This window comes from Dendrobates tinctorius, unplaced genomic scaffold (genome assembly GCF_039654945.1).
Source record: "Dendrobates tinctorius isolate UK_male_01 unplaced genomic scaffold, ASM3965494v1 ptg000164l, whole genome shotgun sequence".
Taxonomy (NCBI): domain Eukaryota; kingdom Metazoa; phylum Chordata; class Amphibia; order Anura; family Dendrobatidae; genus Dendrobates; species Dendrobates tinctorius.
In genome coordinates this window covers 4,224,022-4,239,789 of record NW_027361831.1, presented here as the reverse complement: position 1 = coordinate 4,239,789, position 15,768 = coordinate 4,224,022, and the positions used below count along the sequence as shown (strand labels likewise).

Genomic DNA, 15,768 nt, shown 5'->3' with positions numbered 1-15,768 from the left:
CTATCTGGATGATATTTTGATCTTCTCCAAGGATTGGGATTCTCATGTGGAACATGTTTGGACTGTGTTCCGGATCTTGAGGGAGAATTCCCTGTATGTCAAGGGATCGAAATGCCTTTTTGGGGTACAGAGGATTTCATTTTTGGGATTTATTTTGTCTCCGTCAACTATTGAAATGGACCCGGCCAAGGTGCAGGCCATTTATGATTGGGTTCAGCCCACTTCTTTGAAGGCCCTCCAGAAGTTTTTGGGTTTTGCTAATTTTTATCGGAAATTTATAGCAAAATTTTCTAGTATTGCCAAGCCATTGACTGATCTGACTAAGAAGGGTGCTGATGTGTTGAATTGGTCTCCGGAGGCTGTTTCTTCCTTTCAGGAGCTGAAGCGAAGATTCACTTCTGCCCCGGTTTTGCGGCAACCTGATGTCTCACTCCCATTCCAGGTAGAGGTGGACGCTTCTGAGATTGGTGCAGGAGCTGTTTTGTCCCAAAAGGATCCTGTAGCATCTAAAATGAATCCCTGTGCTTTCTTTTCCCGAAAGTTCTCCCCATCTGAACGTAACTATGATGTGGGGAATCGGGAACTGTTAGCCATGAAATGGGCATTTGAGGAGTGGAGACATTGGTTGGAGGGAGCTAAACATCAAGTCGTGGTCCTCACTGACCACAAGAATTTGATTTACCTGGAGTCGGCCAAACGCTTGAACCCTAGACAGGCTAGATGGGCCTTGTTTTTAAACACGTTTTGATTTTGTGGTCTCTTTTCTTCCTGGCACTAAGAATGTCAAGGCTGACGCTCTTTCTAGGAGCTTCTTGGCTGATTCTCCTGTGGTGACCAAGCCTGCTACCATCTTAGGCGAGGGGGTAGTTCTTTCTGCCATCTCGCCCGATTTGAGACGTGCTCTGGAAGAGTTTCAGGAGGACAAACCTGAGCGTTGTCCCAGTGGAAAGTTGTATGTTCCTGACCAGTGGAAGAAGAGAGTGATGTCTGAAGTTCATTGCTCTGCATTGGCTGGTCATCTAGGTATTTTTGGTACTAGAGATCTGGTGAGTCGGTCTTTTTGGTGGCCCGCCTTGTCTCGTGATGTCAGGAATTTTGTGCAGTCCTGTGGGACTTGCTCCCGGTCTAAACCTTGTTCTCGCTCTAGTGGGTTGTTGATGCCTTTGCCGGTCCCCAGGAGGCCATGGACCCATATTTCAATGGATTTCATCTCTGATATGCCTGTCTCTCAGAGAATTACTTATTTGGGTGATTTGTGATAGGTTCTCTAAGATGGTTCATCTTGTACCACTCCCTAAGTTGCCATCTTCTTCTGAGTTGGTGCCCCTGTTTTTGCAACAGGTGGTTCGCTTGCACGGGATTCCTGAGAACATTGTATCTGACAGAGGAGTTCAGTTTGTGTCTAGATTTTGGAGGACTTTCTGTTCCAAGCTGGGAATTCAGTTGTCTTTCTCCTCTGCGTTTCACCCTCAGACCAATGGGCAGACGGAGAGAACAAACCAGACCTTGGAGTCGTATTTGAGATGTTTTTTTTCCACTGATCAGGATGATTGGGTTTCATTTTTGCCCTTGGCCGAATTTGCTTTAAATAATAGAGCTAGTTCTGCCACTTTGATGTCACCTTTTTTTGTAACTTTGAGTTTCATCCTCGATTTTCTTCAGGGCAGGTGAAGCCTTCTGCCTGCCCAGGTGTTGACACTGTGGTGGAGAGAATGCACCAGATCTGGGACCAAGTGGTGGATAAGTTATCTCTCTCCCAGGAAAAGGCCCAGCGGTTTTCCAACCGACATAGGACCATTGGTCCCCGGTTTAAGGTGGGTGATATGGTTTGGTTATCATCAAAAAATATCGCTATGAAGGTAGCTTCTCCTAAGTTTAAGCCTAGATTTATTGTCACGGGGGCTTAGTTCAACTAAGGCTGAAATACCCGGGGCCCCTGTGGTGTCCCTTTACTAGGGGAAACCCTGTCTGACCCTCAACCCAGGGTTTTTGCTGAAGGTGCAAATGCCTGAGCCTCCGACCTTTCCTTATCTCCTGCTCAGCCCTGCACTTAACCCTCCACCCTCCACCCAGTGAGAAGTCACCACCAAAGCTCCCACACAAATAATGACAGACAGGGAGAACTTAAACTGCACTGCGCCGCACACACACAGGAATAAACAGTAATGTGAACAGGGCACAACTAAACACAAATATGGGAAGGAGAAAGGATAACGACGGATCATACGACACCAGATATGAATCTCTCTCTCTTGAACACCTCCACTCCAGACCGGAACCACTTGGTATGAAACACAAGCTATAATCGGCGACGCCCATAGGCCAGCATGACTATTTAAAGACCGTGGGCGTGACTAACCATCCAACCTGGTCTCCAGCAGGATTAACCCCCGAGAGCCTGAAGATCAGGCCGGCGCCACCGAGGCTATAGTGGCTGGAGGTGGAACAACCTCTGCCTGCCGGATGCTGTGGTGTGAACAGCGTCCGACATGACAGTACCCCGTCTTCTACGAGGGACCCCAGGGCCCTCAAGACTCCTAGGACCCGGCTTGTCCGGATGACGACGGTGAAAAGAACTGACCAGCCGATCCGCATGTATGTCTGAGGCTGGAACCCAAGACCTCTCCTCTGGACCATACCCCCGCCAGTGCACCAAATACTGAAGAGTACGGCGTACTACTCGAGAGTCCACTACCTTGGCGACCTCGAACTCTAACTCGCCATCCACCATGACTGGAGGTGGCATCGGCGTTGTGTCCACAGAGCCTACCACCTTTTTCAATAAAGCCCTGTGAAACACGTTGTGTATCTTGTACACTGCGGGAAGTTCCAACCGATAAGCCACTGGGTTAATGATGGCAGAAATCCTAAAAGGCCCAATAAACCTTGGACCCAGTTTTAAAGAAGGGATTTTGAGTTTTATGTTCTTCGTAGCTAACCACACCCATTCACCCACACACAGGTCCGGACCTGGCACGCGTCTACTGTCAGCCACCCGTTTGTACCTGGCACTCATGCTCAACGAACGCTGTTTCACCCGCCTCCAGACTGATGACAATTGGGCTCCTAGCTGATCCTCCTCCGGGACACCCCCGGAGTCACCCTGACGTAAGGTACAAAACTGAGGATGTTGACCGTACACACAAAAGAATGGAGACTCTCCTGATGACTCTTGGCGGTGATTATTTAATGCGAATTCGGCCAGAGGAAGGAAAGTAGACCACTCCTCCTGGTTGTCGGACACAAAGCGTCGTAAATACTGTTCTAGATTTTGGTTCATGCGCTCAGTTTGTCCATTAGACTGTGGATGAAACGCCTATGAATGTGACAACTTGATCCCCAACCTTGAGCAAAAAGCTTTCCAAAACCTCGCCACAAATTGCGTACCCCTATCAGATACTATGTCAGACGGTACTCCGTGGAGTCTGACCACCTCCTTCACAAATACCTGAGCCAACGTCTTAGCATTGGGCAAAGAGGACAACGCCACAAAATGCGCCATCTTTGAAAAACGGTCAACCACCACCAGGATGACCGTGTTCCCAGCCGAGGCTGGCAAGTCAGTGATAAAATCCATGGAGATTTCTGTCCATGGCCTATTGGGTACCCCCAGAGGCTGTAGCGTGCCAGCAGGACGGGTTCGGGGTGACAGCCCTAGCGCACGTGATGCAAGCTGCCACGTACGAGACCACGTCCTGCCGGATTTTGGGCCACCAGAAACGACGCGATACCAGCTCTAAGGTGCCCTTCACCCCTGGGTGACCAGCCAGTACCGAATCGTGGTGTTCCTTCAACACCTTAGGCCGAAGATGCAGGGGTACAAATGATTTGTTGGCGGGAAGTCCTGGTGGTACCTCCTCTTGGGCCTCGGCAATCTCCGCCTCTACCTCAGTCGTGAGAGCCGAGACCACTACCCCTTTCTGGAGGATGGGTACCGGCTCTTCCCGAGGTTCTCCCCCCGGAAAACACCTAGACAAAGCATCCGCCTTGGTGTTTTTAGCCCCGAGACGGTACGTCACAAGAAAATTGAAACGAGTAAAAAACAATGCCCAGCGAGCCTGCCTAGGAGACAGACGCTTGGCCGACTCCAGGTAGAGCAGATTCTTATGGTCGGTGATAACTGTGACCTGGTGAGCCGCCCCCTCCAAGAAGTGTCGCCATTCCTCAAAAGCCAGTTTGATGGCCAACAACTCCCTGTTGCCGATATCATAATTCCGTTCGGCCGGCGACAACTTCTTGGAGAAGTAGGCGCATGGATGCATCTCGCTCAAGGACGAGCCTTGAGACAGTACTGCCCCCACTCCCACCTCCGACGCATCAACCTCTACCACAAAAGGTTTAGACACGTCTGGTTGCACCAGAATGGGGGCTGAAGCAAAACTATTCTTCAAACGCTCAAATGCACGTATAGCCACCTCAGGCCAGTTCGCCAGATCGGCACCCTTTTTTGTCATGTCCGTGAGCGGTTTGGCGACAGTCGAAAAGTGTTTTATAAATTTCCTATAATAGTTCGCAAACCCAAGGAACCGCTGGAGTGCTTTCAGACTCTCCGGCCTCTCCCATTGCAACACCGCTTGCACCTTAGCGGTGTCCATTTTAAAACCAGCTGCGGACACAATATATCCCAAAAAGGGCAACTCCTGGACAAAAAATAAACATTTTTCCAGCTTAGCATAGAGCTGGTTCTCCCGGAGCAACTGTAACACCTGCCTAACATGCTGCAAATGAGTGTCCCGATCGCTAGAATAAATGAGGATATCATCCAGGTATACAATCGCAAATCTCCCCAGGACATGAGCAAAGACATCATTAATAAAATGTTGGAAAACGGCAGGCGCGGTGGTCAACCCAAACGGCATAACCAGACTCTCAAAATGACCCTCAGGAGTGTTAAACGCCGTCTTCCACTCATCCCCCTGACGGACCCTTATGAGGTTATACGCCCCCCTGAGGTCCAGCTTGGAAAACCATTTTGCCCCCGCTACCTGGTTGAACAAATCCGGGATCAACGGCATTGGGTAGGGATCACGGATAGTAATCTGGTTTAACTCTCGGAAATCCAGACACGGGCGTAACCCCCCATCTTTCTTCTTAATGAAGAAAAACCCCGCGGCTACAGGCGAGGACGAAGGCCGGATGTGACCTTTGCTCAGACTCTCCGCGATGTAGTCTTTCAGAGCTTGTCTCTCAGGACCAGAAATATTAAACATCCTGGCCTTAGGTAATTTGGCCCCGGGTTTTAACCTAATAGCACAGTCATAGGCTCTATGTGGAGGCAGTTCTGAGCAACCCTTCTCAGAGAAAACATCCGCGAAATCCTGCAAAGCCTCCGGCAGGCTGGGCGTCACGGCGGACACACATGTGGCCAAGCAATTGTCTTGGCAGAAACCACTCCATTGTACTATGTCCTGAGTTTTCCAATCAATTACCGGGTTGTGCCTGGACAGCCATGGAAAACCCAGGACCATTTGAGCTGGGAGATTACGGAGGACCCTACATGTAACCGACTCAGAATGTAGGACCCCAATGTGGAGTTTCACCTCTGCCACAAACTCAGTAATCTCCCCTTGAGGGAGGGGAACAGCATTAATGGTCACCACTTGTATGGGGTGAGGAAGTTTTTCAATCTTAAACCCGGCGGTGTGTGCAAACTCCTCATCTATGAGATTGGTAGCGGAACCGCTATCCACAAACACTGATATAGGTAGCTCTCTGCCGGCGACAATAACCTTGGCAGGGAGCATACATTGAGATACCATCATGGAGGATATGCATACGCTCAGTTGGGTCTCCTCCATACCCTCTGAGCTTAACAGTTTTCCGCCGGTGTGACCCTCTTAGGTAGTACCGGGCAAACGTTAACATAATGACCACCTTTACCACAGTAAAAACATGCTCCGGACTTCCGGACTCCCGGAGCGCGAGGCTGAACCTGTGCCACGCCAGCAATCTGCATAGGTTCAGGGGACTCATCTACTTCAACCACACCTGCACCTCTGTTTTCCCCCAGAGGTAGTGTCTCCTGTGCCCCCTGACGAAAACGGCGATCAATACGTATCACCAAACTCATGGCAGACTCCAATGATGCCGGAGTCTCATACATCAGGAGGGCTTGTTTCACCCTCCCTGATACCCCATGAATAAACTGGCTCCGCAGTGCTGGGTCATTCCACTGTGTGTCTACAGCCCAGCGGCGAAATTCCGAACAATAGTCTTCTGCCAAGCGCTCCCCCTGGCGGAGGGCGCGGATTTTAGATTCCGCTAGAGCCAGTCGGTCAGGGTCATCGTAAATGAGCCCGAGGGCAGAAAAAACATTATCGACCGAATGAAATGTAGCAGAGTCATGTGGTAAGGAAAATGCCCATGCTTGGGGGTCACCACTCAGTAATGACAACACCAGCCCTACTCGCTGGGCCTCATTACCTGAGGATATTGGCCGCATGCGGAAGTATAATTTGCAGGCCTCCCGAAATACGACAAATTTGCTGCGATCGCCTGAAAATCGCTCTGGCAGCGGAAACTTCGGCTCTGCACCGATACATGCAGATGCCGTTTGCACCTTTGCTACTACCAGGCCCTGCTGCTGAACTGCCCCATTCAACTCGAAGACCTGTATGGACAGCGCCGCCAACTGGCGGGTTATGGAATCTAATGGATCCATGGACTCCTGAAAAAATGTGGGCCGATTATAATGTCACGGGGGCTTAGTTCAACTAAGGCTGAAATACCCGGGGCCCCTGTGGTGTCCCTTTACTAGGGGAAACCCTGTCTGACCCTCAACCCAGGGTTTTTGCTGAAGGTGCAAATGCCTGAGCCTCCGACCTTTCCTTATCTCCTGCTCAGCCCTGCACTTAACCCTCCACCCTCCACCCAGTGAGAAGTCACCACCAAAGCTCCCACACAAATAATGACAGACAGGGAGAACTTAAACTGCACTGCGCCGCACACACACAGGAATAAACAGTAATGTGAACAGGGCACAACTAAACACAAATATGGGAAGGAGAAAGGATAACGACAGATCATACGACACCAGATATGAATCTCTCTCTCTTGAACACCTCCACTCCAGACCGGAACCACTTGGTATGAAACACAAGCTATAATCGGCGACGCCCATAGGCCAGCATGACTATTTAAAGACCGTGGGCGTGACTAACCATCCAACCTGGTCTCCAGCAGGATTAACCCCCGAGAGCCTGAAGATCAGGCCGGCACCACCGAGGCTATAGTGGCTGGAGGTGGAACTACCTCTGCCTGCCGGATGCTGTGGTGTGAACAGCGTCCGACATGACATTTATTGGACCTTACAAGATTTTGGAGATCATTAATCCGGTCTCTTTTCGGTTTGCTCTTCCGGTCACATTTAAAATCCATAATGTGTTTCATAAGTCCTTGTTGAAGAGGTTTGTTGAACCAATAGTTCCTGGGGTGGCACCTCTGGACCCTGTATTGGTTGAAGGTAACATGGAATATGAGGTAGAGAAGATACTGGATTCCCGTCTGGCTAGACTGAGACTCCAGTATTTGGTTAAGTGGAAGGGTTATGGTCAGGAGGATAATTCCTGGGTCTCTGCCTCTGATATTCATGCCAAAAGATTGATGCGTGCCTTTCATCGGGCTCACCCTGATCGCCCTGGTGGCGTGGATGAGGGTTCGGTGAGCCCTCCTCAAGGGGGAGGTACTGTTATGTGTTCATTTTCCCCTTCACCATTGAGGTCTGATGAACTCCCTCTTCTGGTGAAGGAAGGTAGTGAGGCTGATTACCAAACACCTGAGCTGGTAGAGGATGACTGGGTGACTGGAATTGCTGACTGGATATAAGGCAGCCGACGCCCTTCTGCCTCGCTGGTGATTTCTCTGAGGGACTCTAGGAGACCAGTCTGATTCCTGCTCCTCAAAAGCTAAGTTTTCTGCCTTGCTTTTTGCATTTGTGTTTTGGTTTTACTTTACCTTGCTTTTCTGGATTCTGCCATTCCCTGCTGGGGTGAGCTGAATTCCTTTGTGTCTTTTTGCTCTGTCTTCAGAAGATACCTGAGTACTGACATAGTCTTTTTGAAGCCTAGCGTCTTCAGGGCCTTTTTCTCTGTCAGTCTGTTGGCTCTTGTTTTTATAGGGTTTTTGGTGGATTGCAGACAGCAGCTTTTCTATCCTGTCCTATCTAGTTAGCTTGGGCCCCATCTTTTGCTCAGTCTATCTTTCTATCTGTGTTAGTGTTTTTTCTTCTTGCTTTACCGTCATTATATGTTGGAGGCTGCCTATTGCTTTGGGTCTGCTCTGGGGCACTTTAGATTTCCCTTTCTGTCTTTAGGCTATGTAGTTCTCCGGCTGTGATCGAGGGGTCTAGGGCACCGTAGGAACCCCCCACGGCTACTGCTAGTTGTTTTTGATAGGTTCAGGGGTCTGCAATCCGATAGCTGCCAACTTCTCTGGTTTCCTGGACTTAGCTATCATTTCTGTTTTTGCCTCCTACGGTGACTCATTCATAACAGGATCCATTTTGAGAGAGAGGAGAGGAAAAAAAAAGGTATGGTCAGTTATAATGTCACGCTGCAACTTTGGAAGTAAATGCTAACTCCACTAGATGGCAGCAGAGTGGTGTGAGGTCTGCAAAACAGCACAGAGCAGACACGCAGCACTGCAGCGAGGCTACCACCAGGTGGCAGCAGAATAGTCAAACAAGCAAGATCAATACCAGAGAGTAACTGAGTACCAATGGGAGTACCAATCTCAGAGTCAGAGCCACGCTAGAAGGTCAATGCCGGTCAGAAGCAGAAATAACAGAAACAAAGAAACAAGACACAGAATCAGGTCAGAGCCAAAGCCGAGTCAGATAACGGGAAATCCAAACACTTAGGCCTCTTTCACACTTCCGTTTTTTACAATCAGTCAAAATCCGCCAGGTTTTGAAAAAAACGGATCCGCAATTTTTTTTTGCGGATCCGTTTTTTTCCCCATTGACTTCCATTATTGGCGGATTTTGACGGATTGTCGTCCGTTGCATCCGTTTTTGTGAGGATCCACCATAATGTTGCTGTCCGTTAACATCCTCAAAGATTTCCAAACGGAGCTTGCAACGTTTTTTTGGCCGGCGGATCCTCCAGACACTAATTTAACCCGAAATTCTGTCTGGGTGCCGGACAAAAATTCTCTCTCTCTCTCTCTCTCTCTCTCTCTCTCCTCATTTTGTGGATCCGTCAAAAAAACGGATCCTGTGGCATCCGTTCACATCAGTTAATAACTGATCCGCTTCTCAGCCTTTTTGACGGATTGTAACTGACACAAAAAACTGAAGTGTGAAAGAGGCCTAAGGGAGACACAGAGTCGGGGTGGGAGGATAGGAATGAACAGACATGGGTAAAGTCAGCTAAACATGGTAGGACAAATCAGGGTATCACCTGAGTCAGCTACTCACGTCATAGACAGAAAATATAACTGACACTGCCTGCAGGAAGCAGTGGAGAGAAATAGCAGTCCTGACATCAGAACGAGGCAGAGAAAAGTTAACCCCTCACATGACCAGACTGGGAAAGAGGAATGCAGAACTCAATACCCGGCCTGGATCATGACATACGTCACATCTCCTGGGATCCTTTATGATGTAACATCGTCATCTTCTCCCCATTCAGGTCTCTTCAATATCGCATCCTCTCAGTGGAGATCTTCTATATAAGGGAATTTTCATGATTGACCTGTCAAAGATGGATAGGGACAGAGACAAGATGGCGGAGAGGATATTACACCTCACCCTAGAGATCCTCTTCCGGCTTACTGGAGAGGTGAGCGATTCTGATGACGTCACATTACATCATTCTTATCTATGGGAATAACAGATGGACAGAACTGGAGAGGTGAGGACTCTGGAAATGTCTGTAGTAAGATGTATTAATTTGTCTCTCCATAACCAGGATTACACAGTAGTGAAGAAAACCTCTAGTGAGCGCTGTCAGTACCCTATGTCTGAGAGATGGGGACGACCCCTGAGCCCAATCACGGGGCCTCCACCTCACCCCCTGATACATGAGGACATCAATGACCAGAAGATCTTAGAACTCACCTACAAGATGATTGAGCTGCTGACTGGAGAGGTGACACTGCTGGGACATTATACAGTAACGCTATGAAGGTATCGGGGGGATGACGGTATCATTGTATGTGTCAGGTTCCCATAAGGTGTCAAGATGTCACCGTCTATTTTTCCATGGAGGAGTGGGAGTATTTAAAAGGACACAAAGATCTGTACAAGGACGTTATGATGGAGGTTCCACAGCCCCGTGCACCATTAGGTAATAGACAGGACTAAATACACACGGCCTATAATTATCTATGTAAAGAATGAATTCAGTCCCTGTATGTGTTTCCTCCAGTTCTATCCAGTAAGAGGACAATACCAGAGAGATGTCCCCGTACTCTTCTTCCAAAAGACTGTAAACAAGAGAATCCCAGTGTTCCTCAGGATCGTCAGGTAGATGGACAGAAGGTGCCATGAGATCTCCTCTATGATGTGTAGACGGCTGTGAAGTTCTTGTGCTCAGTCTTGGTTTATTCCCCAGGATTATACACTGAAGGGCCATTTTATTAAAACCTTTTTGGTCATTTTGTTAATACCGTATTTTTCAACCATAAGAGGCACCTAGATTTTAGAGGAGGAAACTAGGGGAAAAAAACTGAAGCAAAAAATGTGGTCAATTCTCTACTTAATATCCTCTACCCTGGTAAATATGGTCCTCTCATCCCCATCTTGTTACACATGGCCCCTCATCCTTATCCTGGTATGCATGGCTCCCTCATCCCTATCCTGGTATGCATGGCCCCCTTAACCCTATCCTGATATGCATGACCCTCATCCCCATCCTGGTATGCATGCCTCCTCATCCCTAGCCTGGTATGCATGGCCCCTGATCCCTATCCTGGTAGGAATGGTCCACCTCATCCTTATCCTGTCAGGAATGATCTCCCTCATTCCTATACTGGTATGCAGGGTCCCCATCTTCTTCAAGTATGCATGGCCTCATCCCTAGCCTGGTATGCAGGGCCCCTATCCAAATCCTGGTATGCTTGGCCCCATCCCAGTCCTGATATGCATGGTCCCATACTTATCCTGGTATGATTGGCCCCATCCTTATCCTGGTATGATTGGCCCCTATCGAAATCCTGGTATGCTTGGCCCCATCCCAGTCCTGATATGCATGGTCCCATCCTTATCCTGGTATGAATGGCCCCATCCTTATCCTGGTATGATTGGCCCCATCTCGGTCCTGGTATGCATGGCCCCATGCTTATCCTGGTATGGTTGGCCCCATCCCAGTCCTGGTATGCATGGTCCCATGCTTATCCTGGAAAGATTGGCCCCATCACCATCCTGATATTCATGGACCCATCAGAAAAGATTAAAAAAAAAAAGCAAAACCTTACACTTACCTTCCTCCACTTCCTCGCAGTGTCCTGCTCCGGTGCCAGCAGCTGCTTAATTGCTTGTAAGCAGCGCATGGCATGGACGTCATGCGCTGCTCACAAGTAGAGCACAGCTGCTGGAATACTCACCGGGACTGTTCATCGCAGAGAGCAGTGAGTATTCATTCCTCTTCAGTAGTGTGCCGATACTTAAGAGAAATGAATATTGAGAATATTCATTTCTCTTAAGTATCAGCACATGTGACCGCAAGCAGCAGTAGGAAGCCGTTGGCTGACACTGCACACTACTGAAGAGGAATGAATACTCACTGCTCTCTGCGATGAACAGTCCTGGTGAGTATTCTGGCAGCTGTCCTTCTGCTTACAAGCAGCGCATGACGTCCCTGCCGTGCGCTGCTTACAAGCATTAAGCAGCTGCTGGCACCTGAGCAGGACACTGCGAGGGAGCGGAGGAAGGTAAGTGTAAGGTTTTTTTAAAAAATCTTTTCTAATGGGGCCATGCATACCAGTAACGGGATGGGGCCAATCATACCAGGATGCTAGAAAGAAATGAACATTCATTGCCCTCCACGACCATGGGCGTGGAATGGACTGAATATTCATTTCTCTTTAGCAGTGGGCACAGGAGTTAGCCGCAGCCGCCGGCTCCTGCCTCTATGATCCACTGCTCCGCTGAAACCGCTCCCCCACCTCCCCACCACAACCAGAGCCGGTACATCTGGACTGTAAGACGCACCCTCCATTTTCCTCCACATTTTGGGGAGAAAAAAAGTGAATCTTATAGTCTGAAAAATACGGTAATTTATCTTTTCTGTTTATCTGAATCGACTTTTGTAATATTTATTTCAGATTAACGATATGAGCAAAATTATTGTGCAGCCATATGTGATGGGTGATATGCGATGTGAAAAGGAGATTCCTAAATATGACTATCCAGGTGAGTAATAACCAGAAAATGCAGAGAAGAGTCACAACAGGGTAAATTACTATACAAAAAGGGTTCAACTACATACAAACTCCAGGGATGTGGGACCTATTTTAAAGCGATAGCTTTATAGCAGTTTCTGTTAGAAAAAAAAACAGATTCACTTCAAATTAGCTCACAATAACAGAAAAAAATAGTACACCTGTGCCATGACATGTCTCTGCGCATGGTTCACGACACTAAAGACTCCAAATAATGAATTTCATGATTTTTTTCAATCCAGAACAATGAAAATTACTGCACAGTCTCTCTTGAAACAGGGAGCACTAGTACTTTTTCTACCTTTCTAGTCAGGACTTATAGGAGCTCCAATGGTCCAAAGTTGAAAAGTTCTCTCTAAATGTCTAATTTTTCTTAAAGAAACTCATCCGATACAAAATGTTGGCCTCTACGATAGCTTAGATTGTCAAGTGCCAACATGTCACACACCATAATTACTCTTTGACTACAGTAGTTAGATCCTTTGATTTAATCACTTTCCATTGAAGACAGTTTTGTGTTCCTAATCAGGCCCCATTTTTCAAATATGACATGTGTCACATTACTTGGTAATAACTTTAGAATGCATAACCTCATCCCAGTAATTTAGAGGTTGGTTTTTTTTTGTGACACATTGTACTTTTCATGTATAGATTCGATCCAATCCTCTACGAATGGAAACTGAAAAAGAGCAAGCAATTTAAAACTATATAAAGAAAAGTGATATTTATAGACGTAATTAGTTGTGATCGCTCAGTCAGTAAACCATAGATAGCAGAAGGTCTGCCACCAGGAATTTCAGGGCACCATACTGGCAAAATTTTTGGGGCCCCCTTGAGACTCCGCTCAGGCTCCTCCACCTCTTGAACTCTCCACAGTCCCACCGCCCTCTCTTAGAAAAACTCCACTTCTCACCAATCACACATTAACAGTTCCCATCACCAGATCACACACATAGCCAGCAGGTTTTGTTTTGGCCAAAATAAATTTTTATCCATCACTATGACAAGGCTGACTGTTTTGTCCGAGCTCTACTCTACTCTAACCTATTAATCACGTGTTAAAATATCCAATACAATATAGGTATATTTGTATTTATTTTTCAATGTTTAATATGACCAATAATACCACATATAAGTTACAATTACCACCGCACCATGACCAGATCACATATTACCACCACAGTGACCGAGCAATACTACATACAAGGAATAAATGCCGCAACACCATGACCAGACAACATATTACCACCACAGTGACCGAATAATACTACATGCAAGGAATAAATACTGCCGCACCATGACCAGGCCACATATTTCCACCACAGTGACCGAATAATATCACATACAAGGAATAAATACTGCCGCACCATGACCAGACCACATATTACCACCACAGTGACCGAATAATATTACATACAAGGAAAAAATACCACCACACCATGACCAGACAACATATTACCACCACAGTGACCGAATAATACTACATACAAGGAATAAATACTGCCGCACCATGACCATACCACATATTGCCACCACAGTGACCGAATAATACTACATACAAGGAATAAATACCGCCGCACCATGATTAATAAAAAGACACAATACAAATTTCACATACTATTATTCACAGGTGATCTGAACTTAGTATACAGTGTCTATGTAAGATAATACAGTGGTCAGTGACATTATACACAGGAGCTCTGTATACAGCATTTAGTGTACAAGTAGTACAGTGATCACTGGTGACATTGACACTATATACAAAGGTCCTGTGTATAATGTCACTGTTGATCACTGTATTACTTGTGCACTGTGTCAGTATACAGGTAATACAGTGATCACTGGTGACATTATACACAGGAGCTCTGTACAAAGTGTCAGTGTACAGGTAATACAGTGATCACCAGTGAGATTATACACAGGTGCTCTGTATATAGTGTATAGTCTGCAGGTAAGGCCTGTTTCACACTTCCGTTTTTTCAAATCCGTCAAAATCCGTTGGTTTCCGTTAAAAAAAACGGATCCGCCATTTTTCGCAGGATCCGTTTTTTTTGTCCCATAGACTTCCATTAGCGGTTACCGCGGATCCGTCAAGAAAACGGAAAATTTATTGTAAAATTGTACATCTTGCATTTTCTATTTCAATTGTTTGGGATTTTCTTGATCGCGTGCTTTTTTCTCCGTGTGTATTAATCATTGCCAGCGATTGTCCTATTATGTCCATATGATAACCCATTATGTAAAATTACATGATAGTGTTTTATGAAATATTATATTGTGTTTTGAATATGGGTATATTTTCCATGAAGTTGCTATGATATAGTGTCAGTGTACAGGTAACACACTGACTCACCAGTGACGTCTTGTTAAGCTCGCGGATGCAGCGTTGCTTACAGCCAACGCTCCCGTGTCGTTGAGCTATAACGACGACGGGGTATGCATTCCAAGCGGTCGTGGAATGTGGACCCACTGGACCACAGGGGGGACCCGGACCTCCCCAGACTAGGGAAGGGTAGCGACCGGGGTCTGTGGCAGCTGAGCTTGTGGACAAGATGGCCATAAACAGGACTAAAAGACACCGCACAACTTCAGGTATGAAGAAAAAATAAAGCTTACTGAAATAAGGCAAAAACATAAAAACACCAGGTTCCGGAATATGCACATCATGAAGGAAACCCATCTCAGGTTGACAGGCGAAGCAGGAGGTCATCATGGGTTGATGCGGTCCAGGGTTGTCTGGCACGGGCTTACCAGGGGGGACCGCACATGCGGGTGGTCATGCAGCGCAGCGGATCCACGCACGCATGTACGGCAACGGGCGTAGCACAGGCACAGCAGGAGAACGTCAGACGCCGACCACAGGCGGACTTCAGACGATGGCAGAGGTCATCACGGGTAAGACCCCAGGGAACCAGCAGGACAACAGAACAGGACTCGGATAGCACAGGTCCAGGAGTGGTGGCACTACAGCACCGGGCATAAGCTGGTCAGATCCAGGACTCGTAGGTGGGACCGTCACCAGGGAGCAGAGCTGGAAACTGCCGGAAACCATGGAGGAGGATTCCATCCAGGAAGGAGAACGGGACCGGCTTAAGAGCACAACTTGGACCACCAGAACCACGGACTGGATATCTGGACGCAGGCTGGACATCAGAATGCAGAGAGACATCCGGACTCAGGTCGGACATCAGGATCACGGAGCGGACATCAGGACATCTGGACGCCAGGTGGACATCAGGACATCTGGACGCCAGGTGGACATCAGGACATCTGGACGCCAGGTGGACATCAGGACATCTGGACGCCAGGTGGACATCTGGACGCCAGGTGGACATCAGGACGCCAGGTGGACATCAGGACGCCAGGTGGACATCAGGCGGTTGTCAG

At 47.7% G+C, this 15,768-nt stretch overlaps 1 protein-coding gene across 1 annotated transcript in view; it reads left to right on the top strand.

The window, feature by feature from the left end:
• LOC141052992 (uncharacterized) overlaps nt 1–15,768 on the top strand; it is a 94,481-nt gene that overhangs the window by 9,765 nt on the left and 68,948 nt on the right. The window contains exons 2-6 of the mRNA XM_073550315.1: nt 9,630–9,779; nt 9,909–10,088; nt 10,163–10,286; nt 10,368–10,465; nt 12,265–12,352. Coding sequence (XP_073406416.1) covers nt 9,630–9,779; nt 9,909–10,088; nt 10,163–10,286; nt 10,368–10,465; nt 12,265–12,352 — 640 coding nt within the window. The remainder of the gene's footprint in view (nt 1–9,629; nt 9,780–9,908; nt 10,089–10,162; nt 10,287–10,367; nt 10,466–12,264; nt 12,353–15,768) is intronic.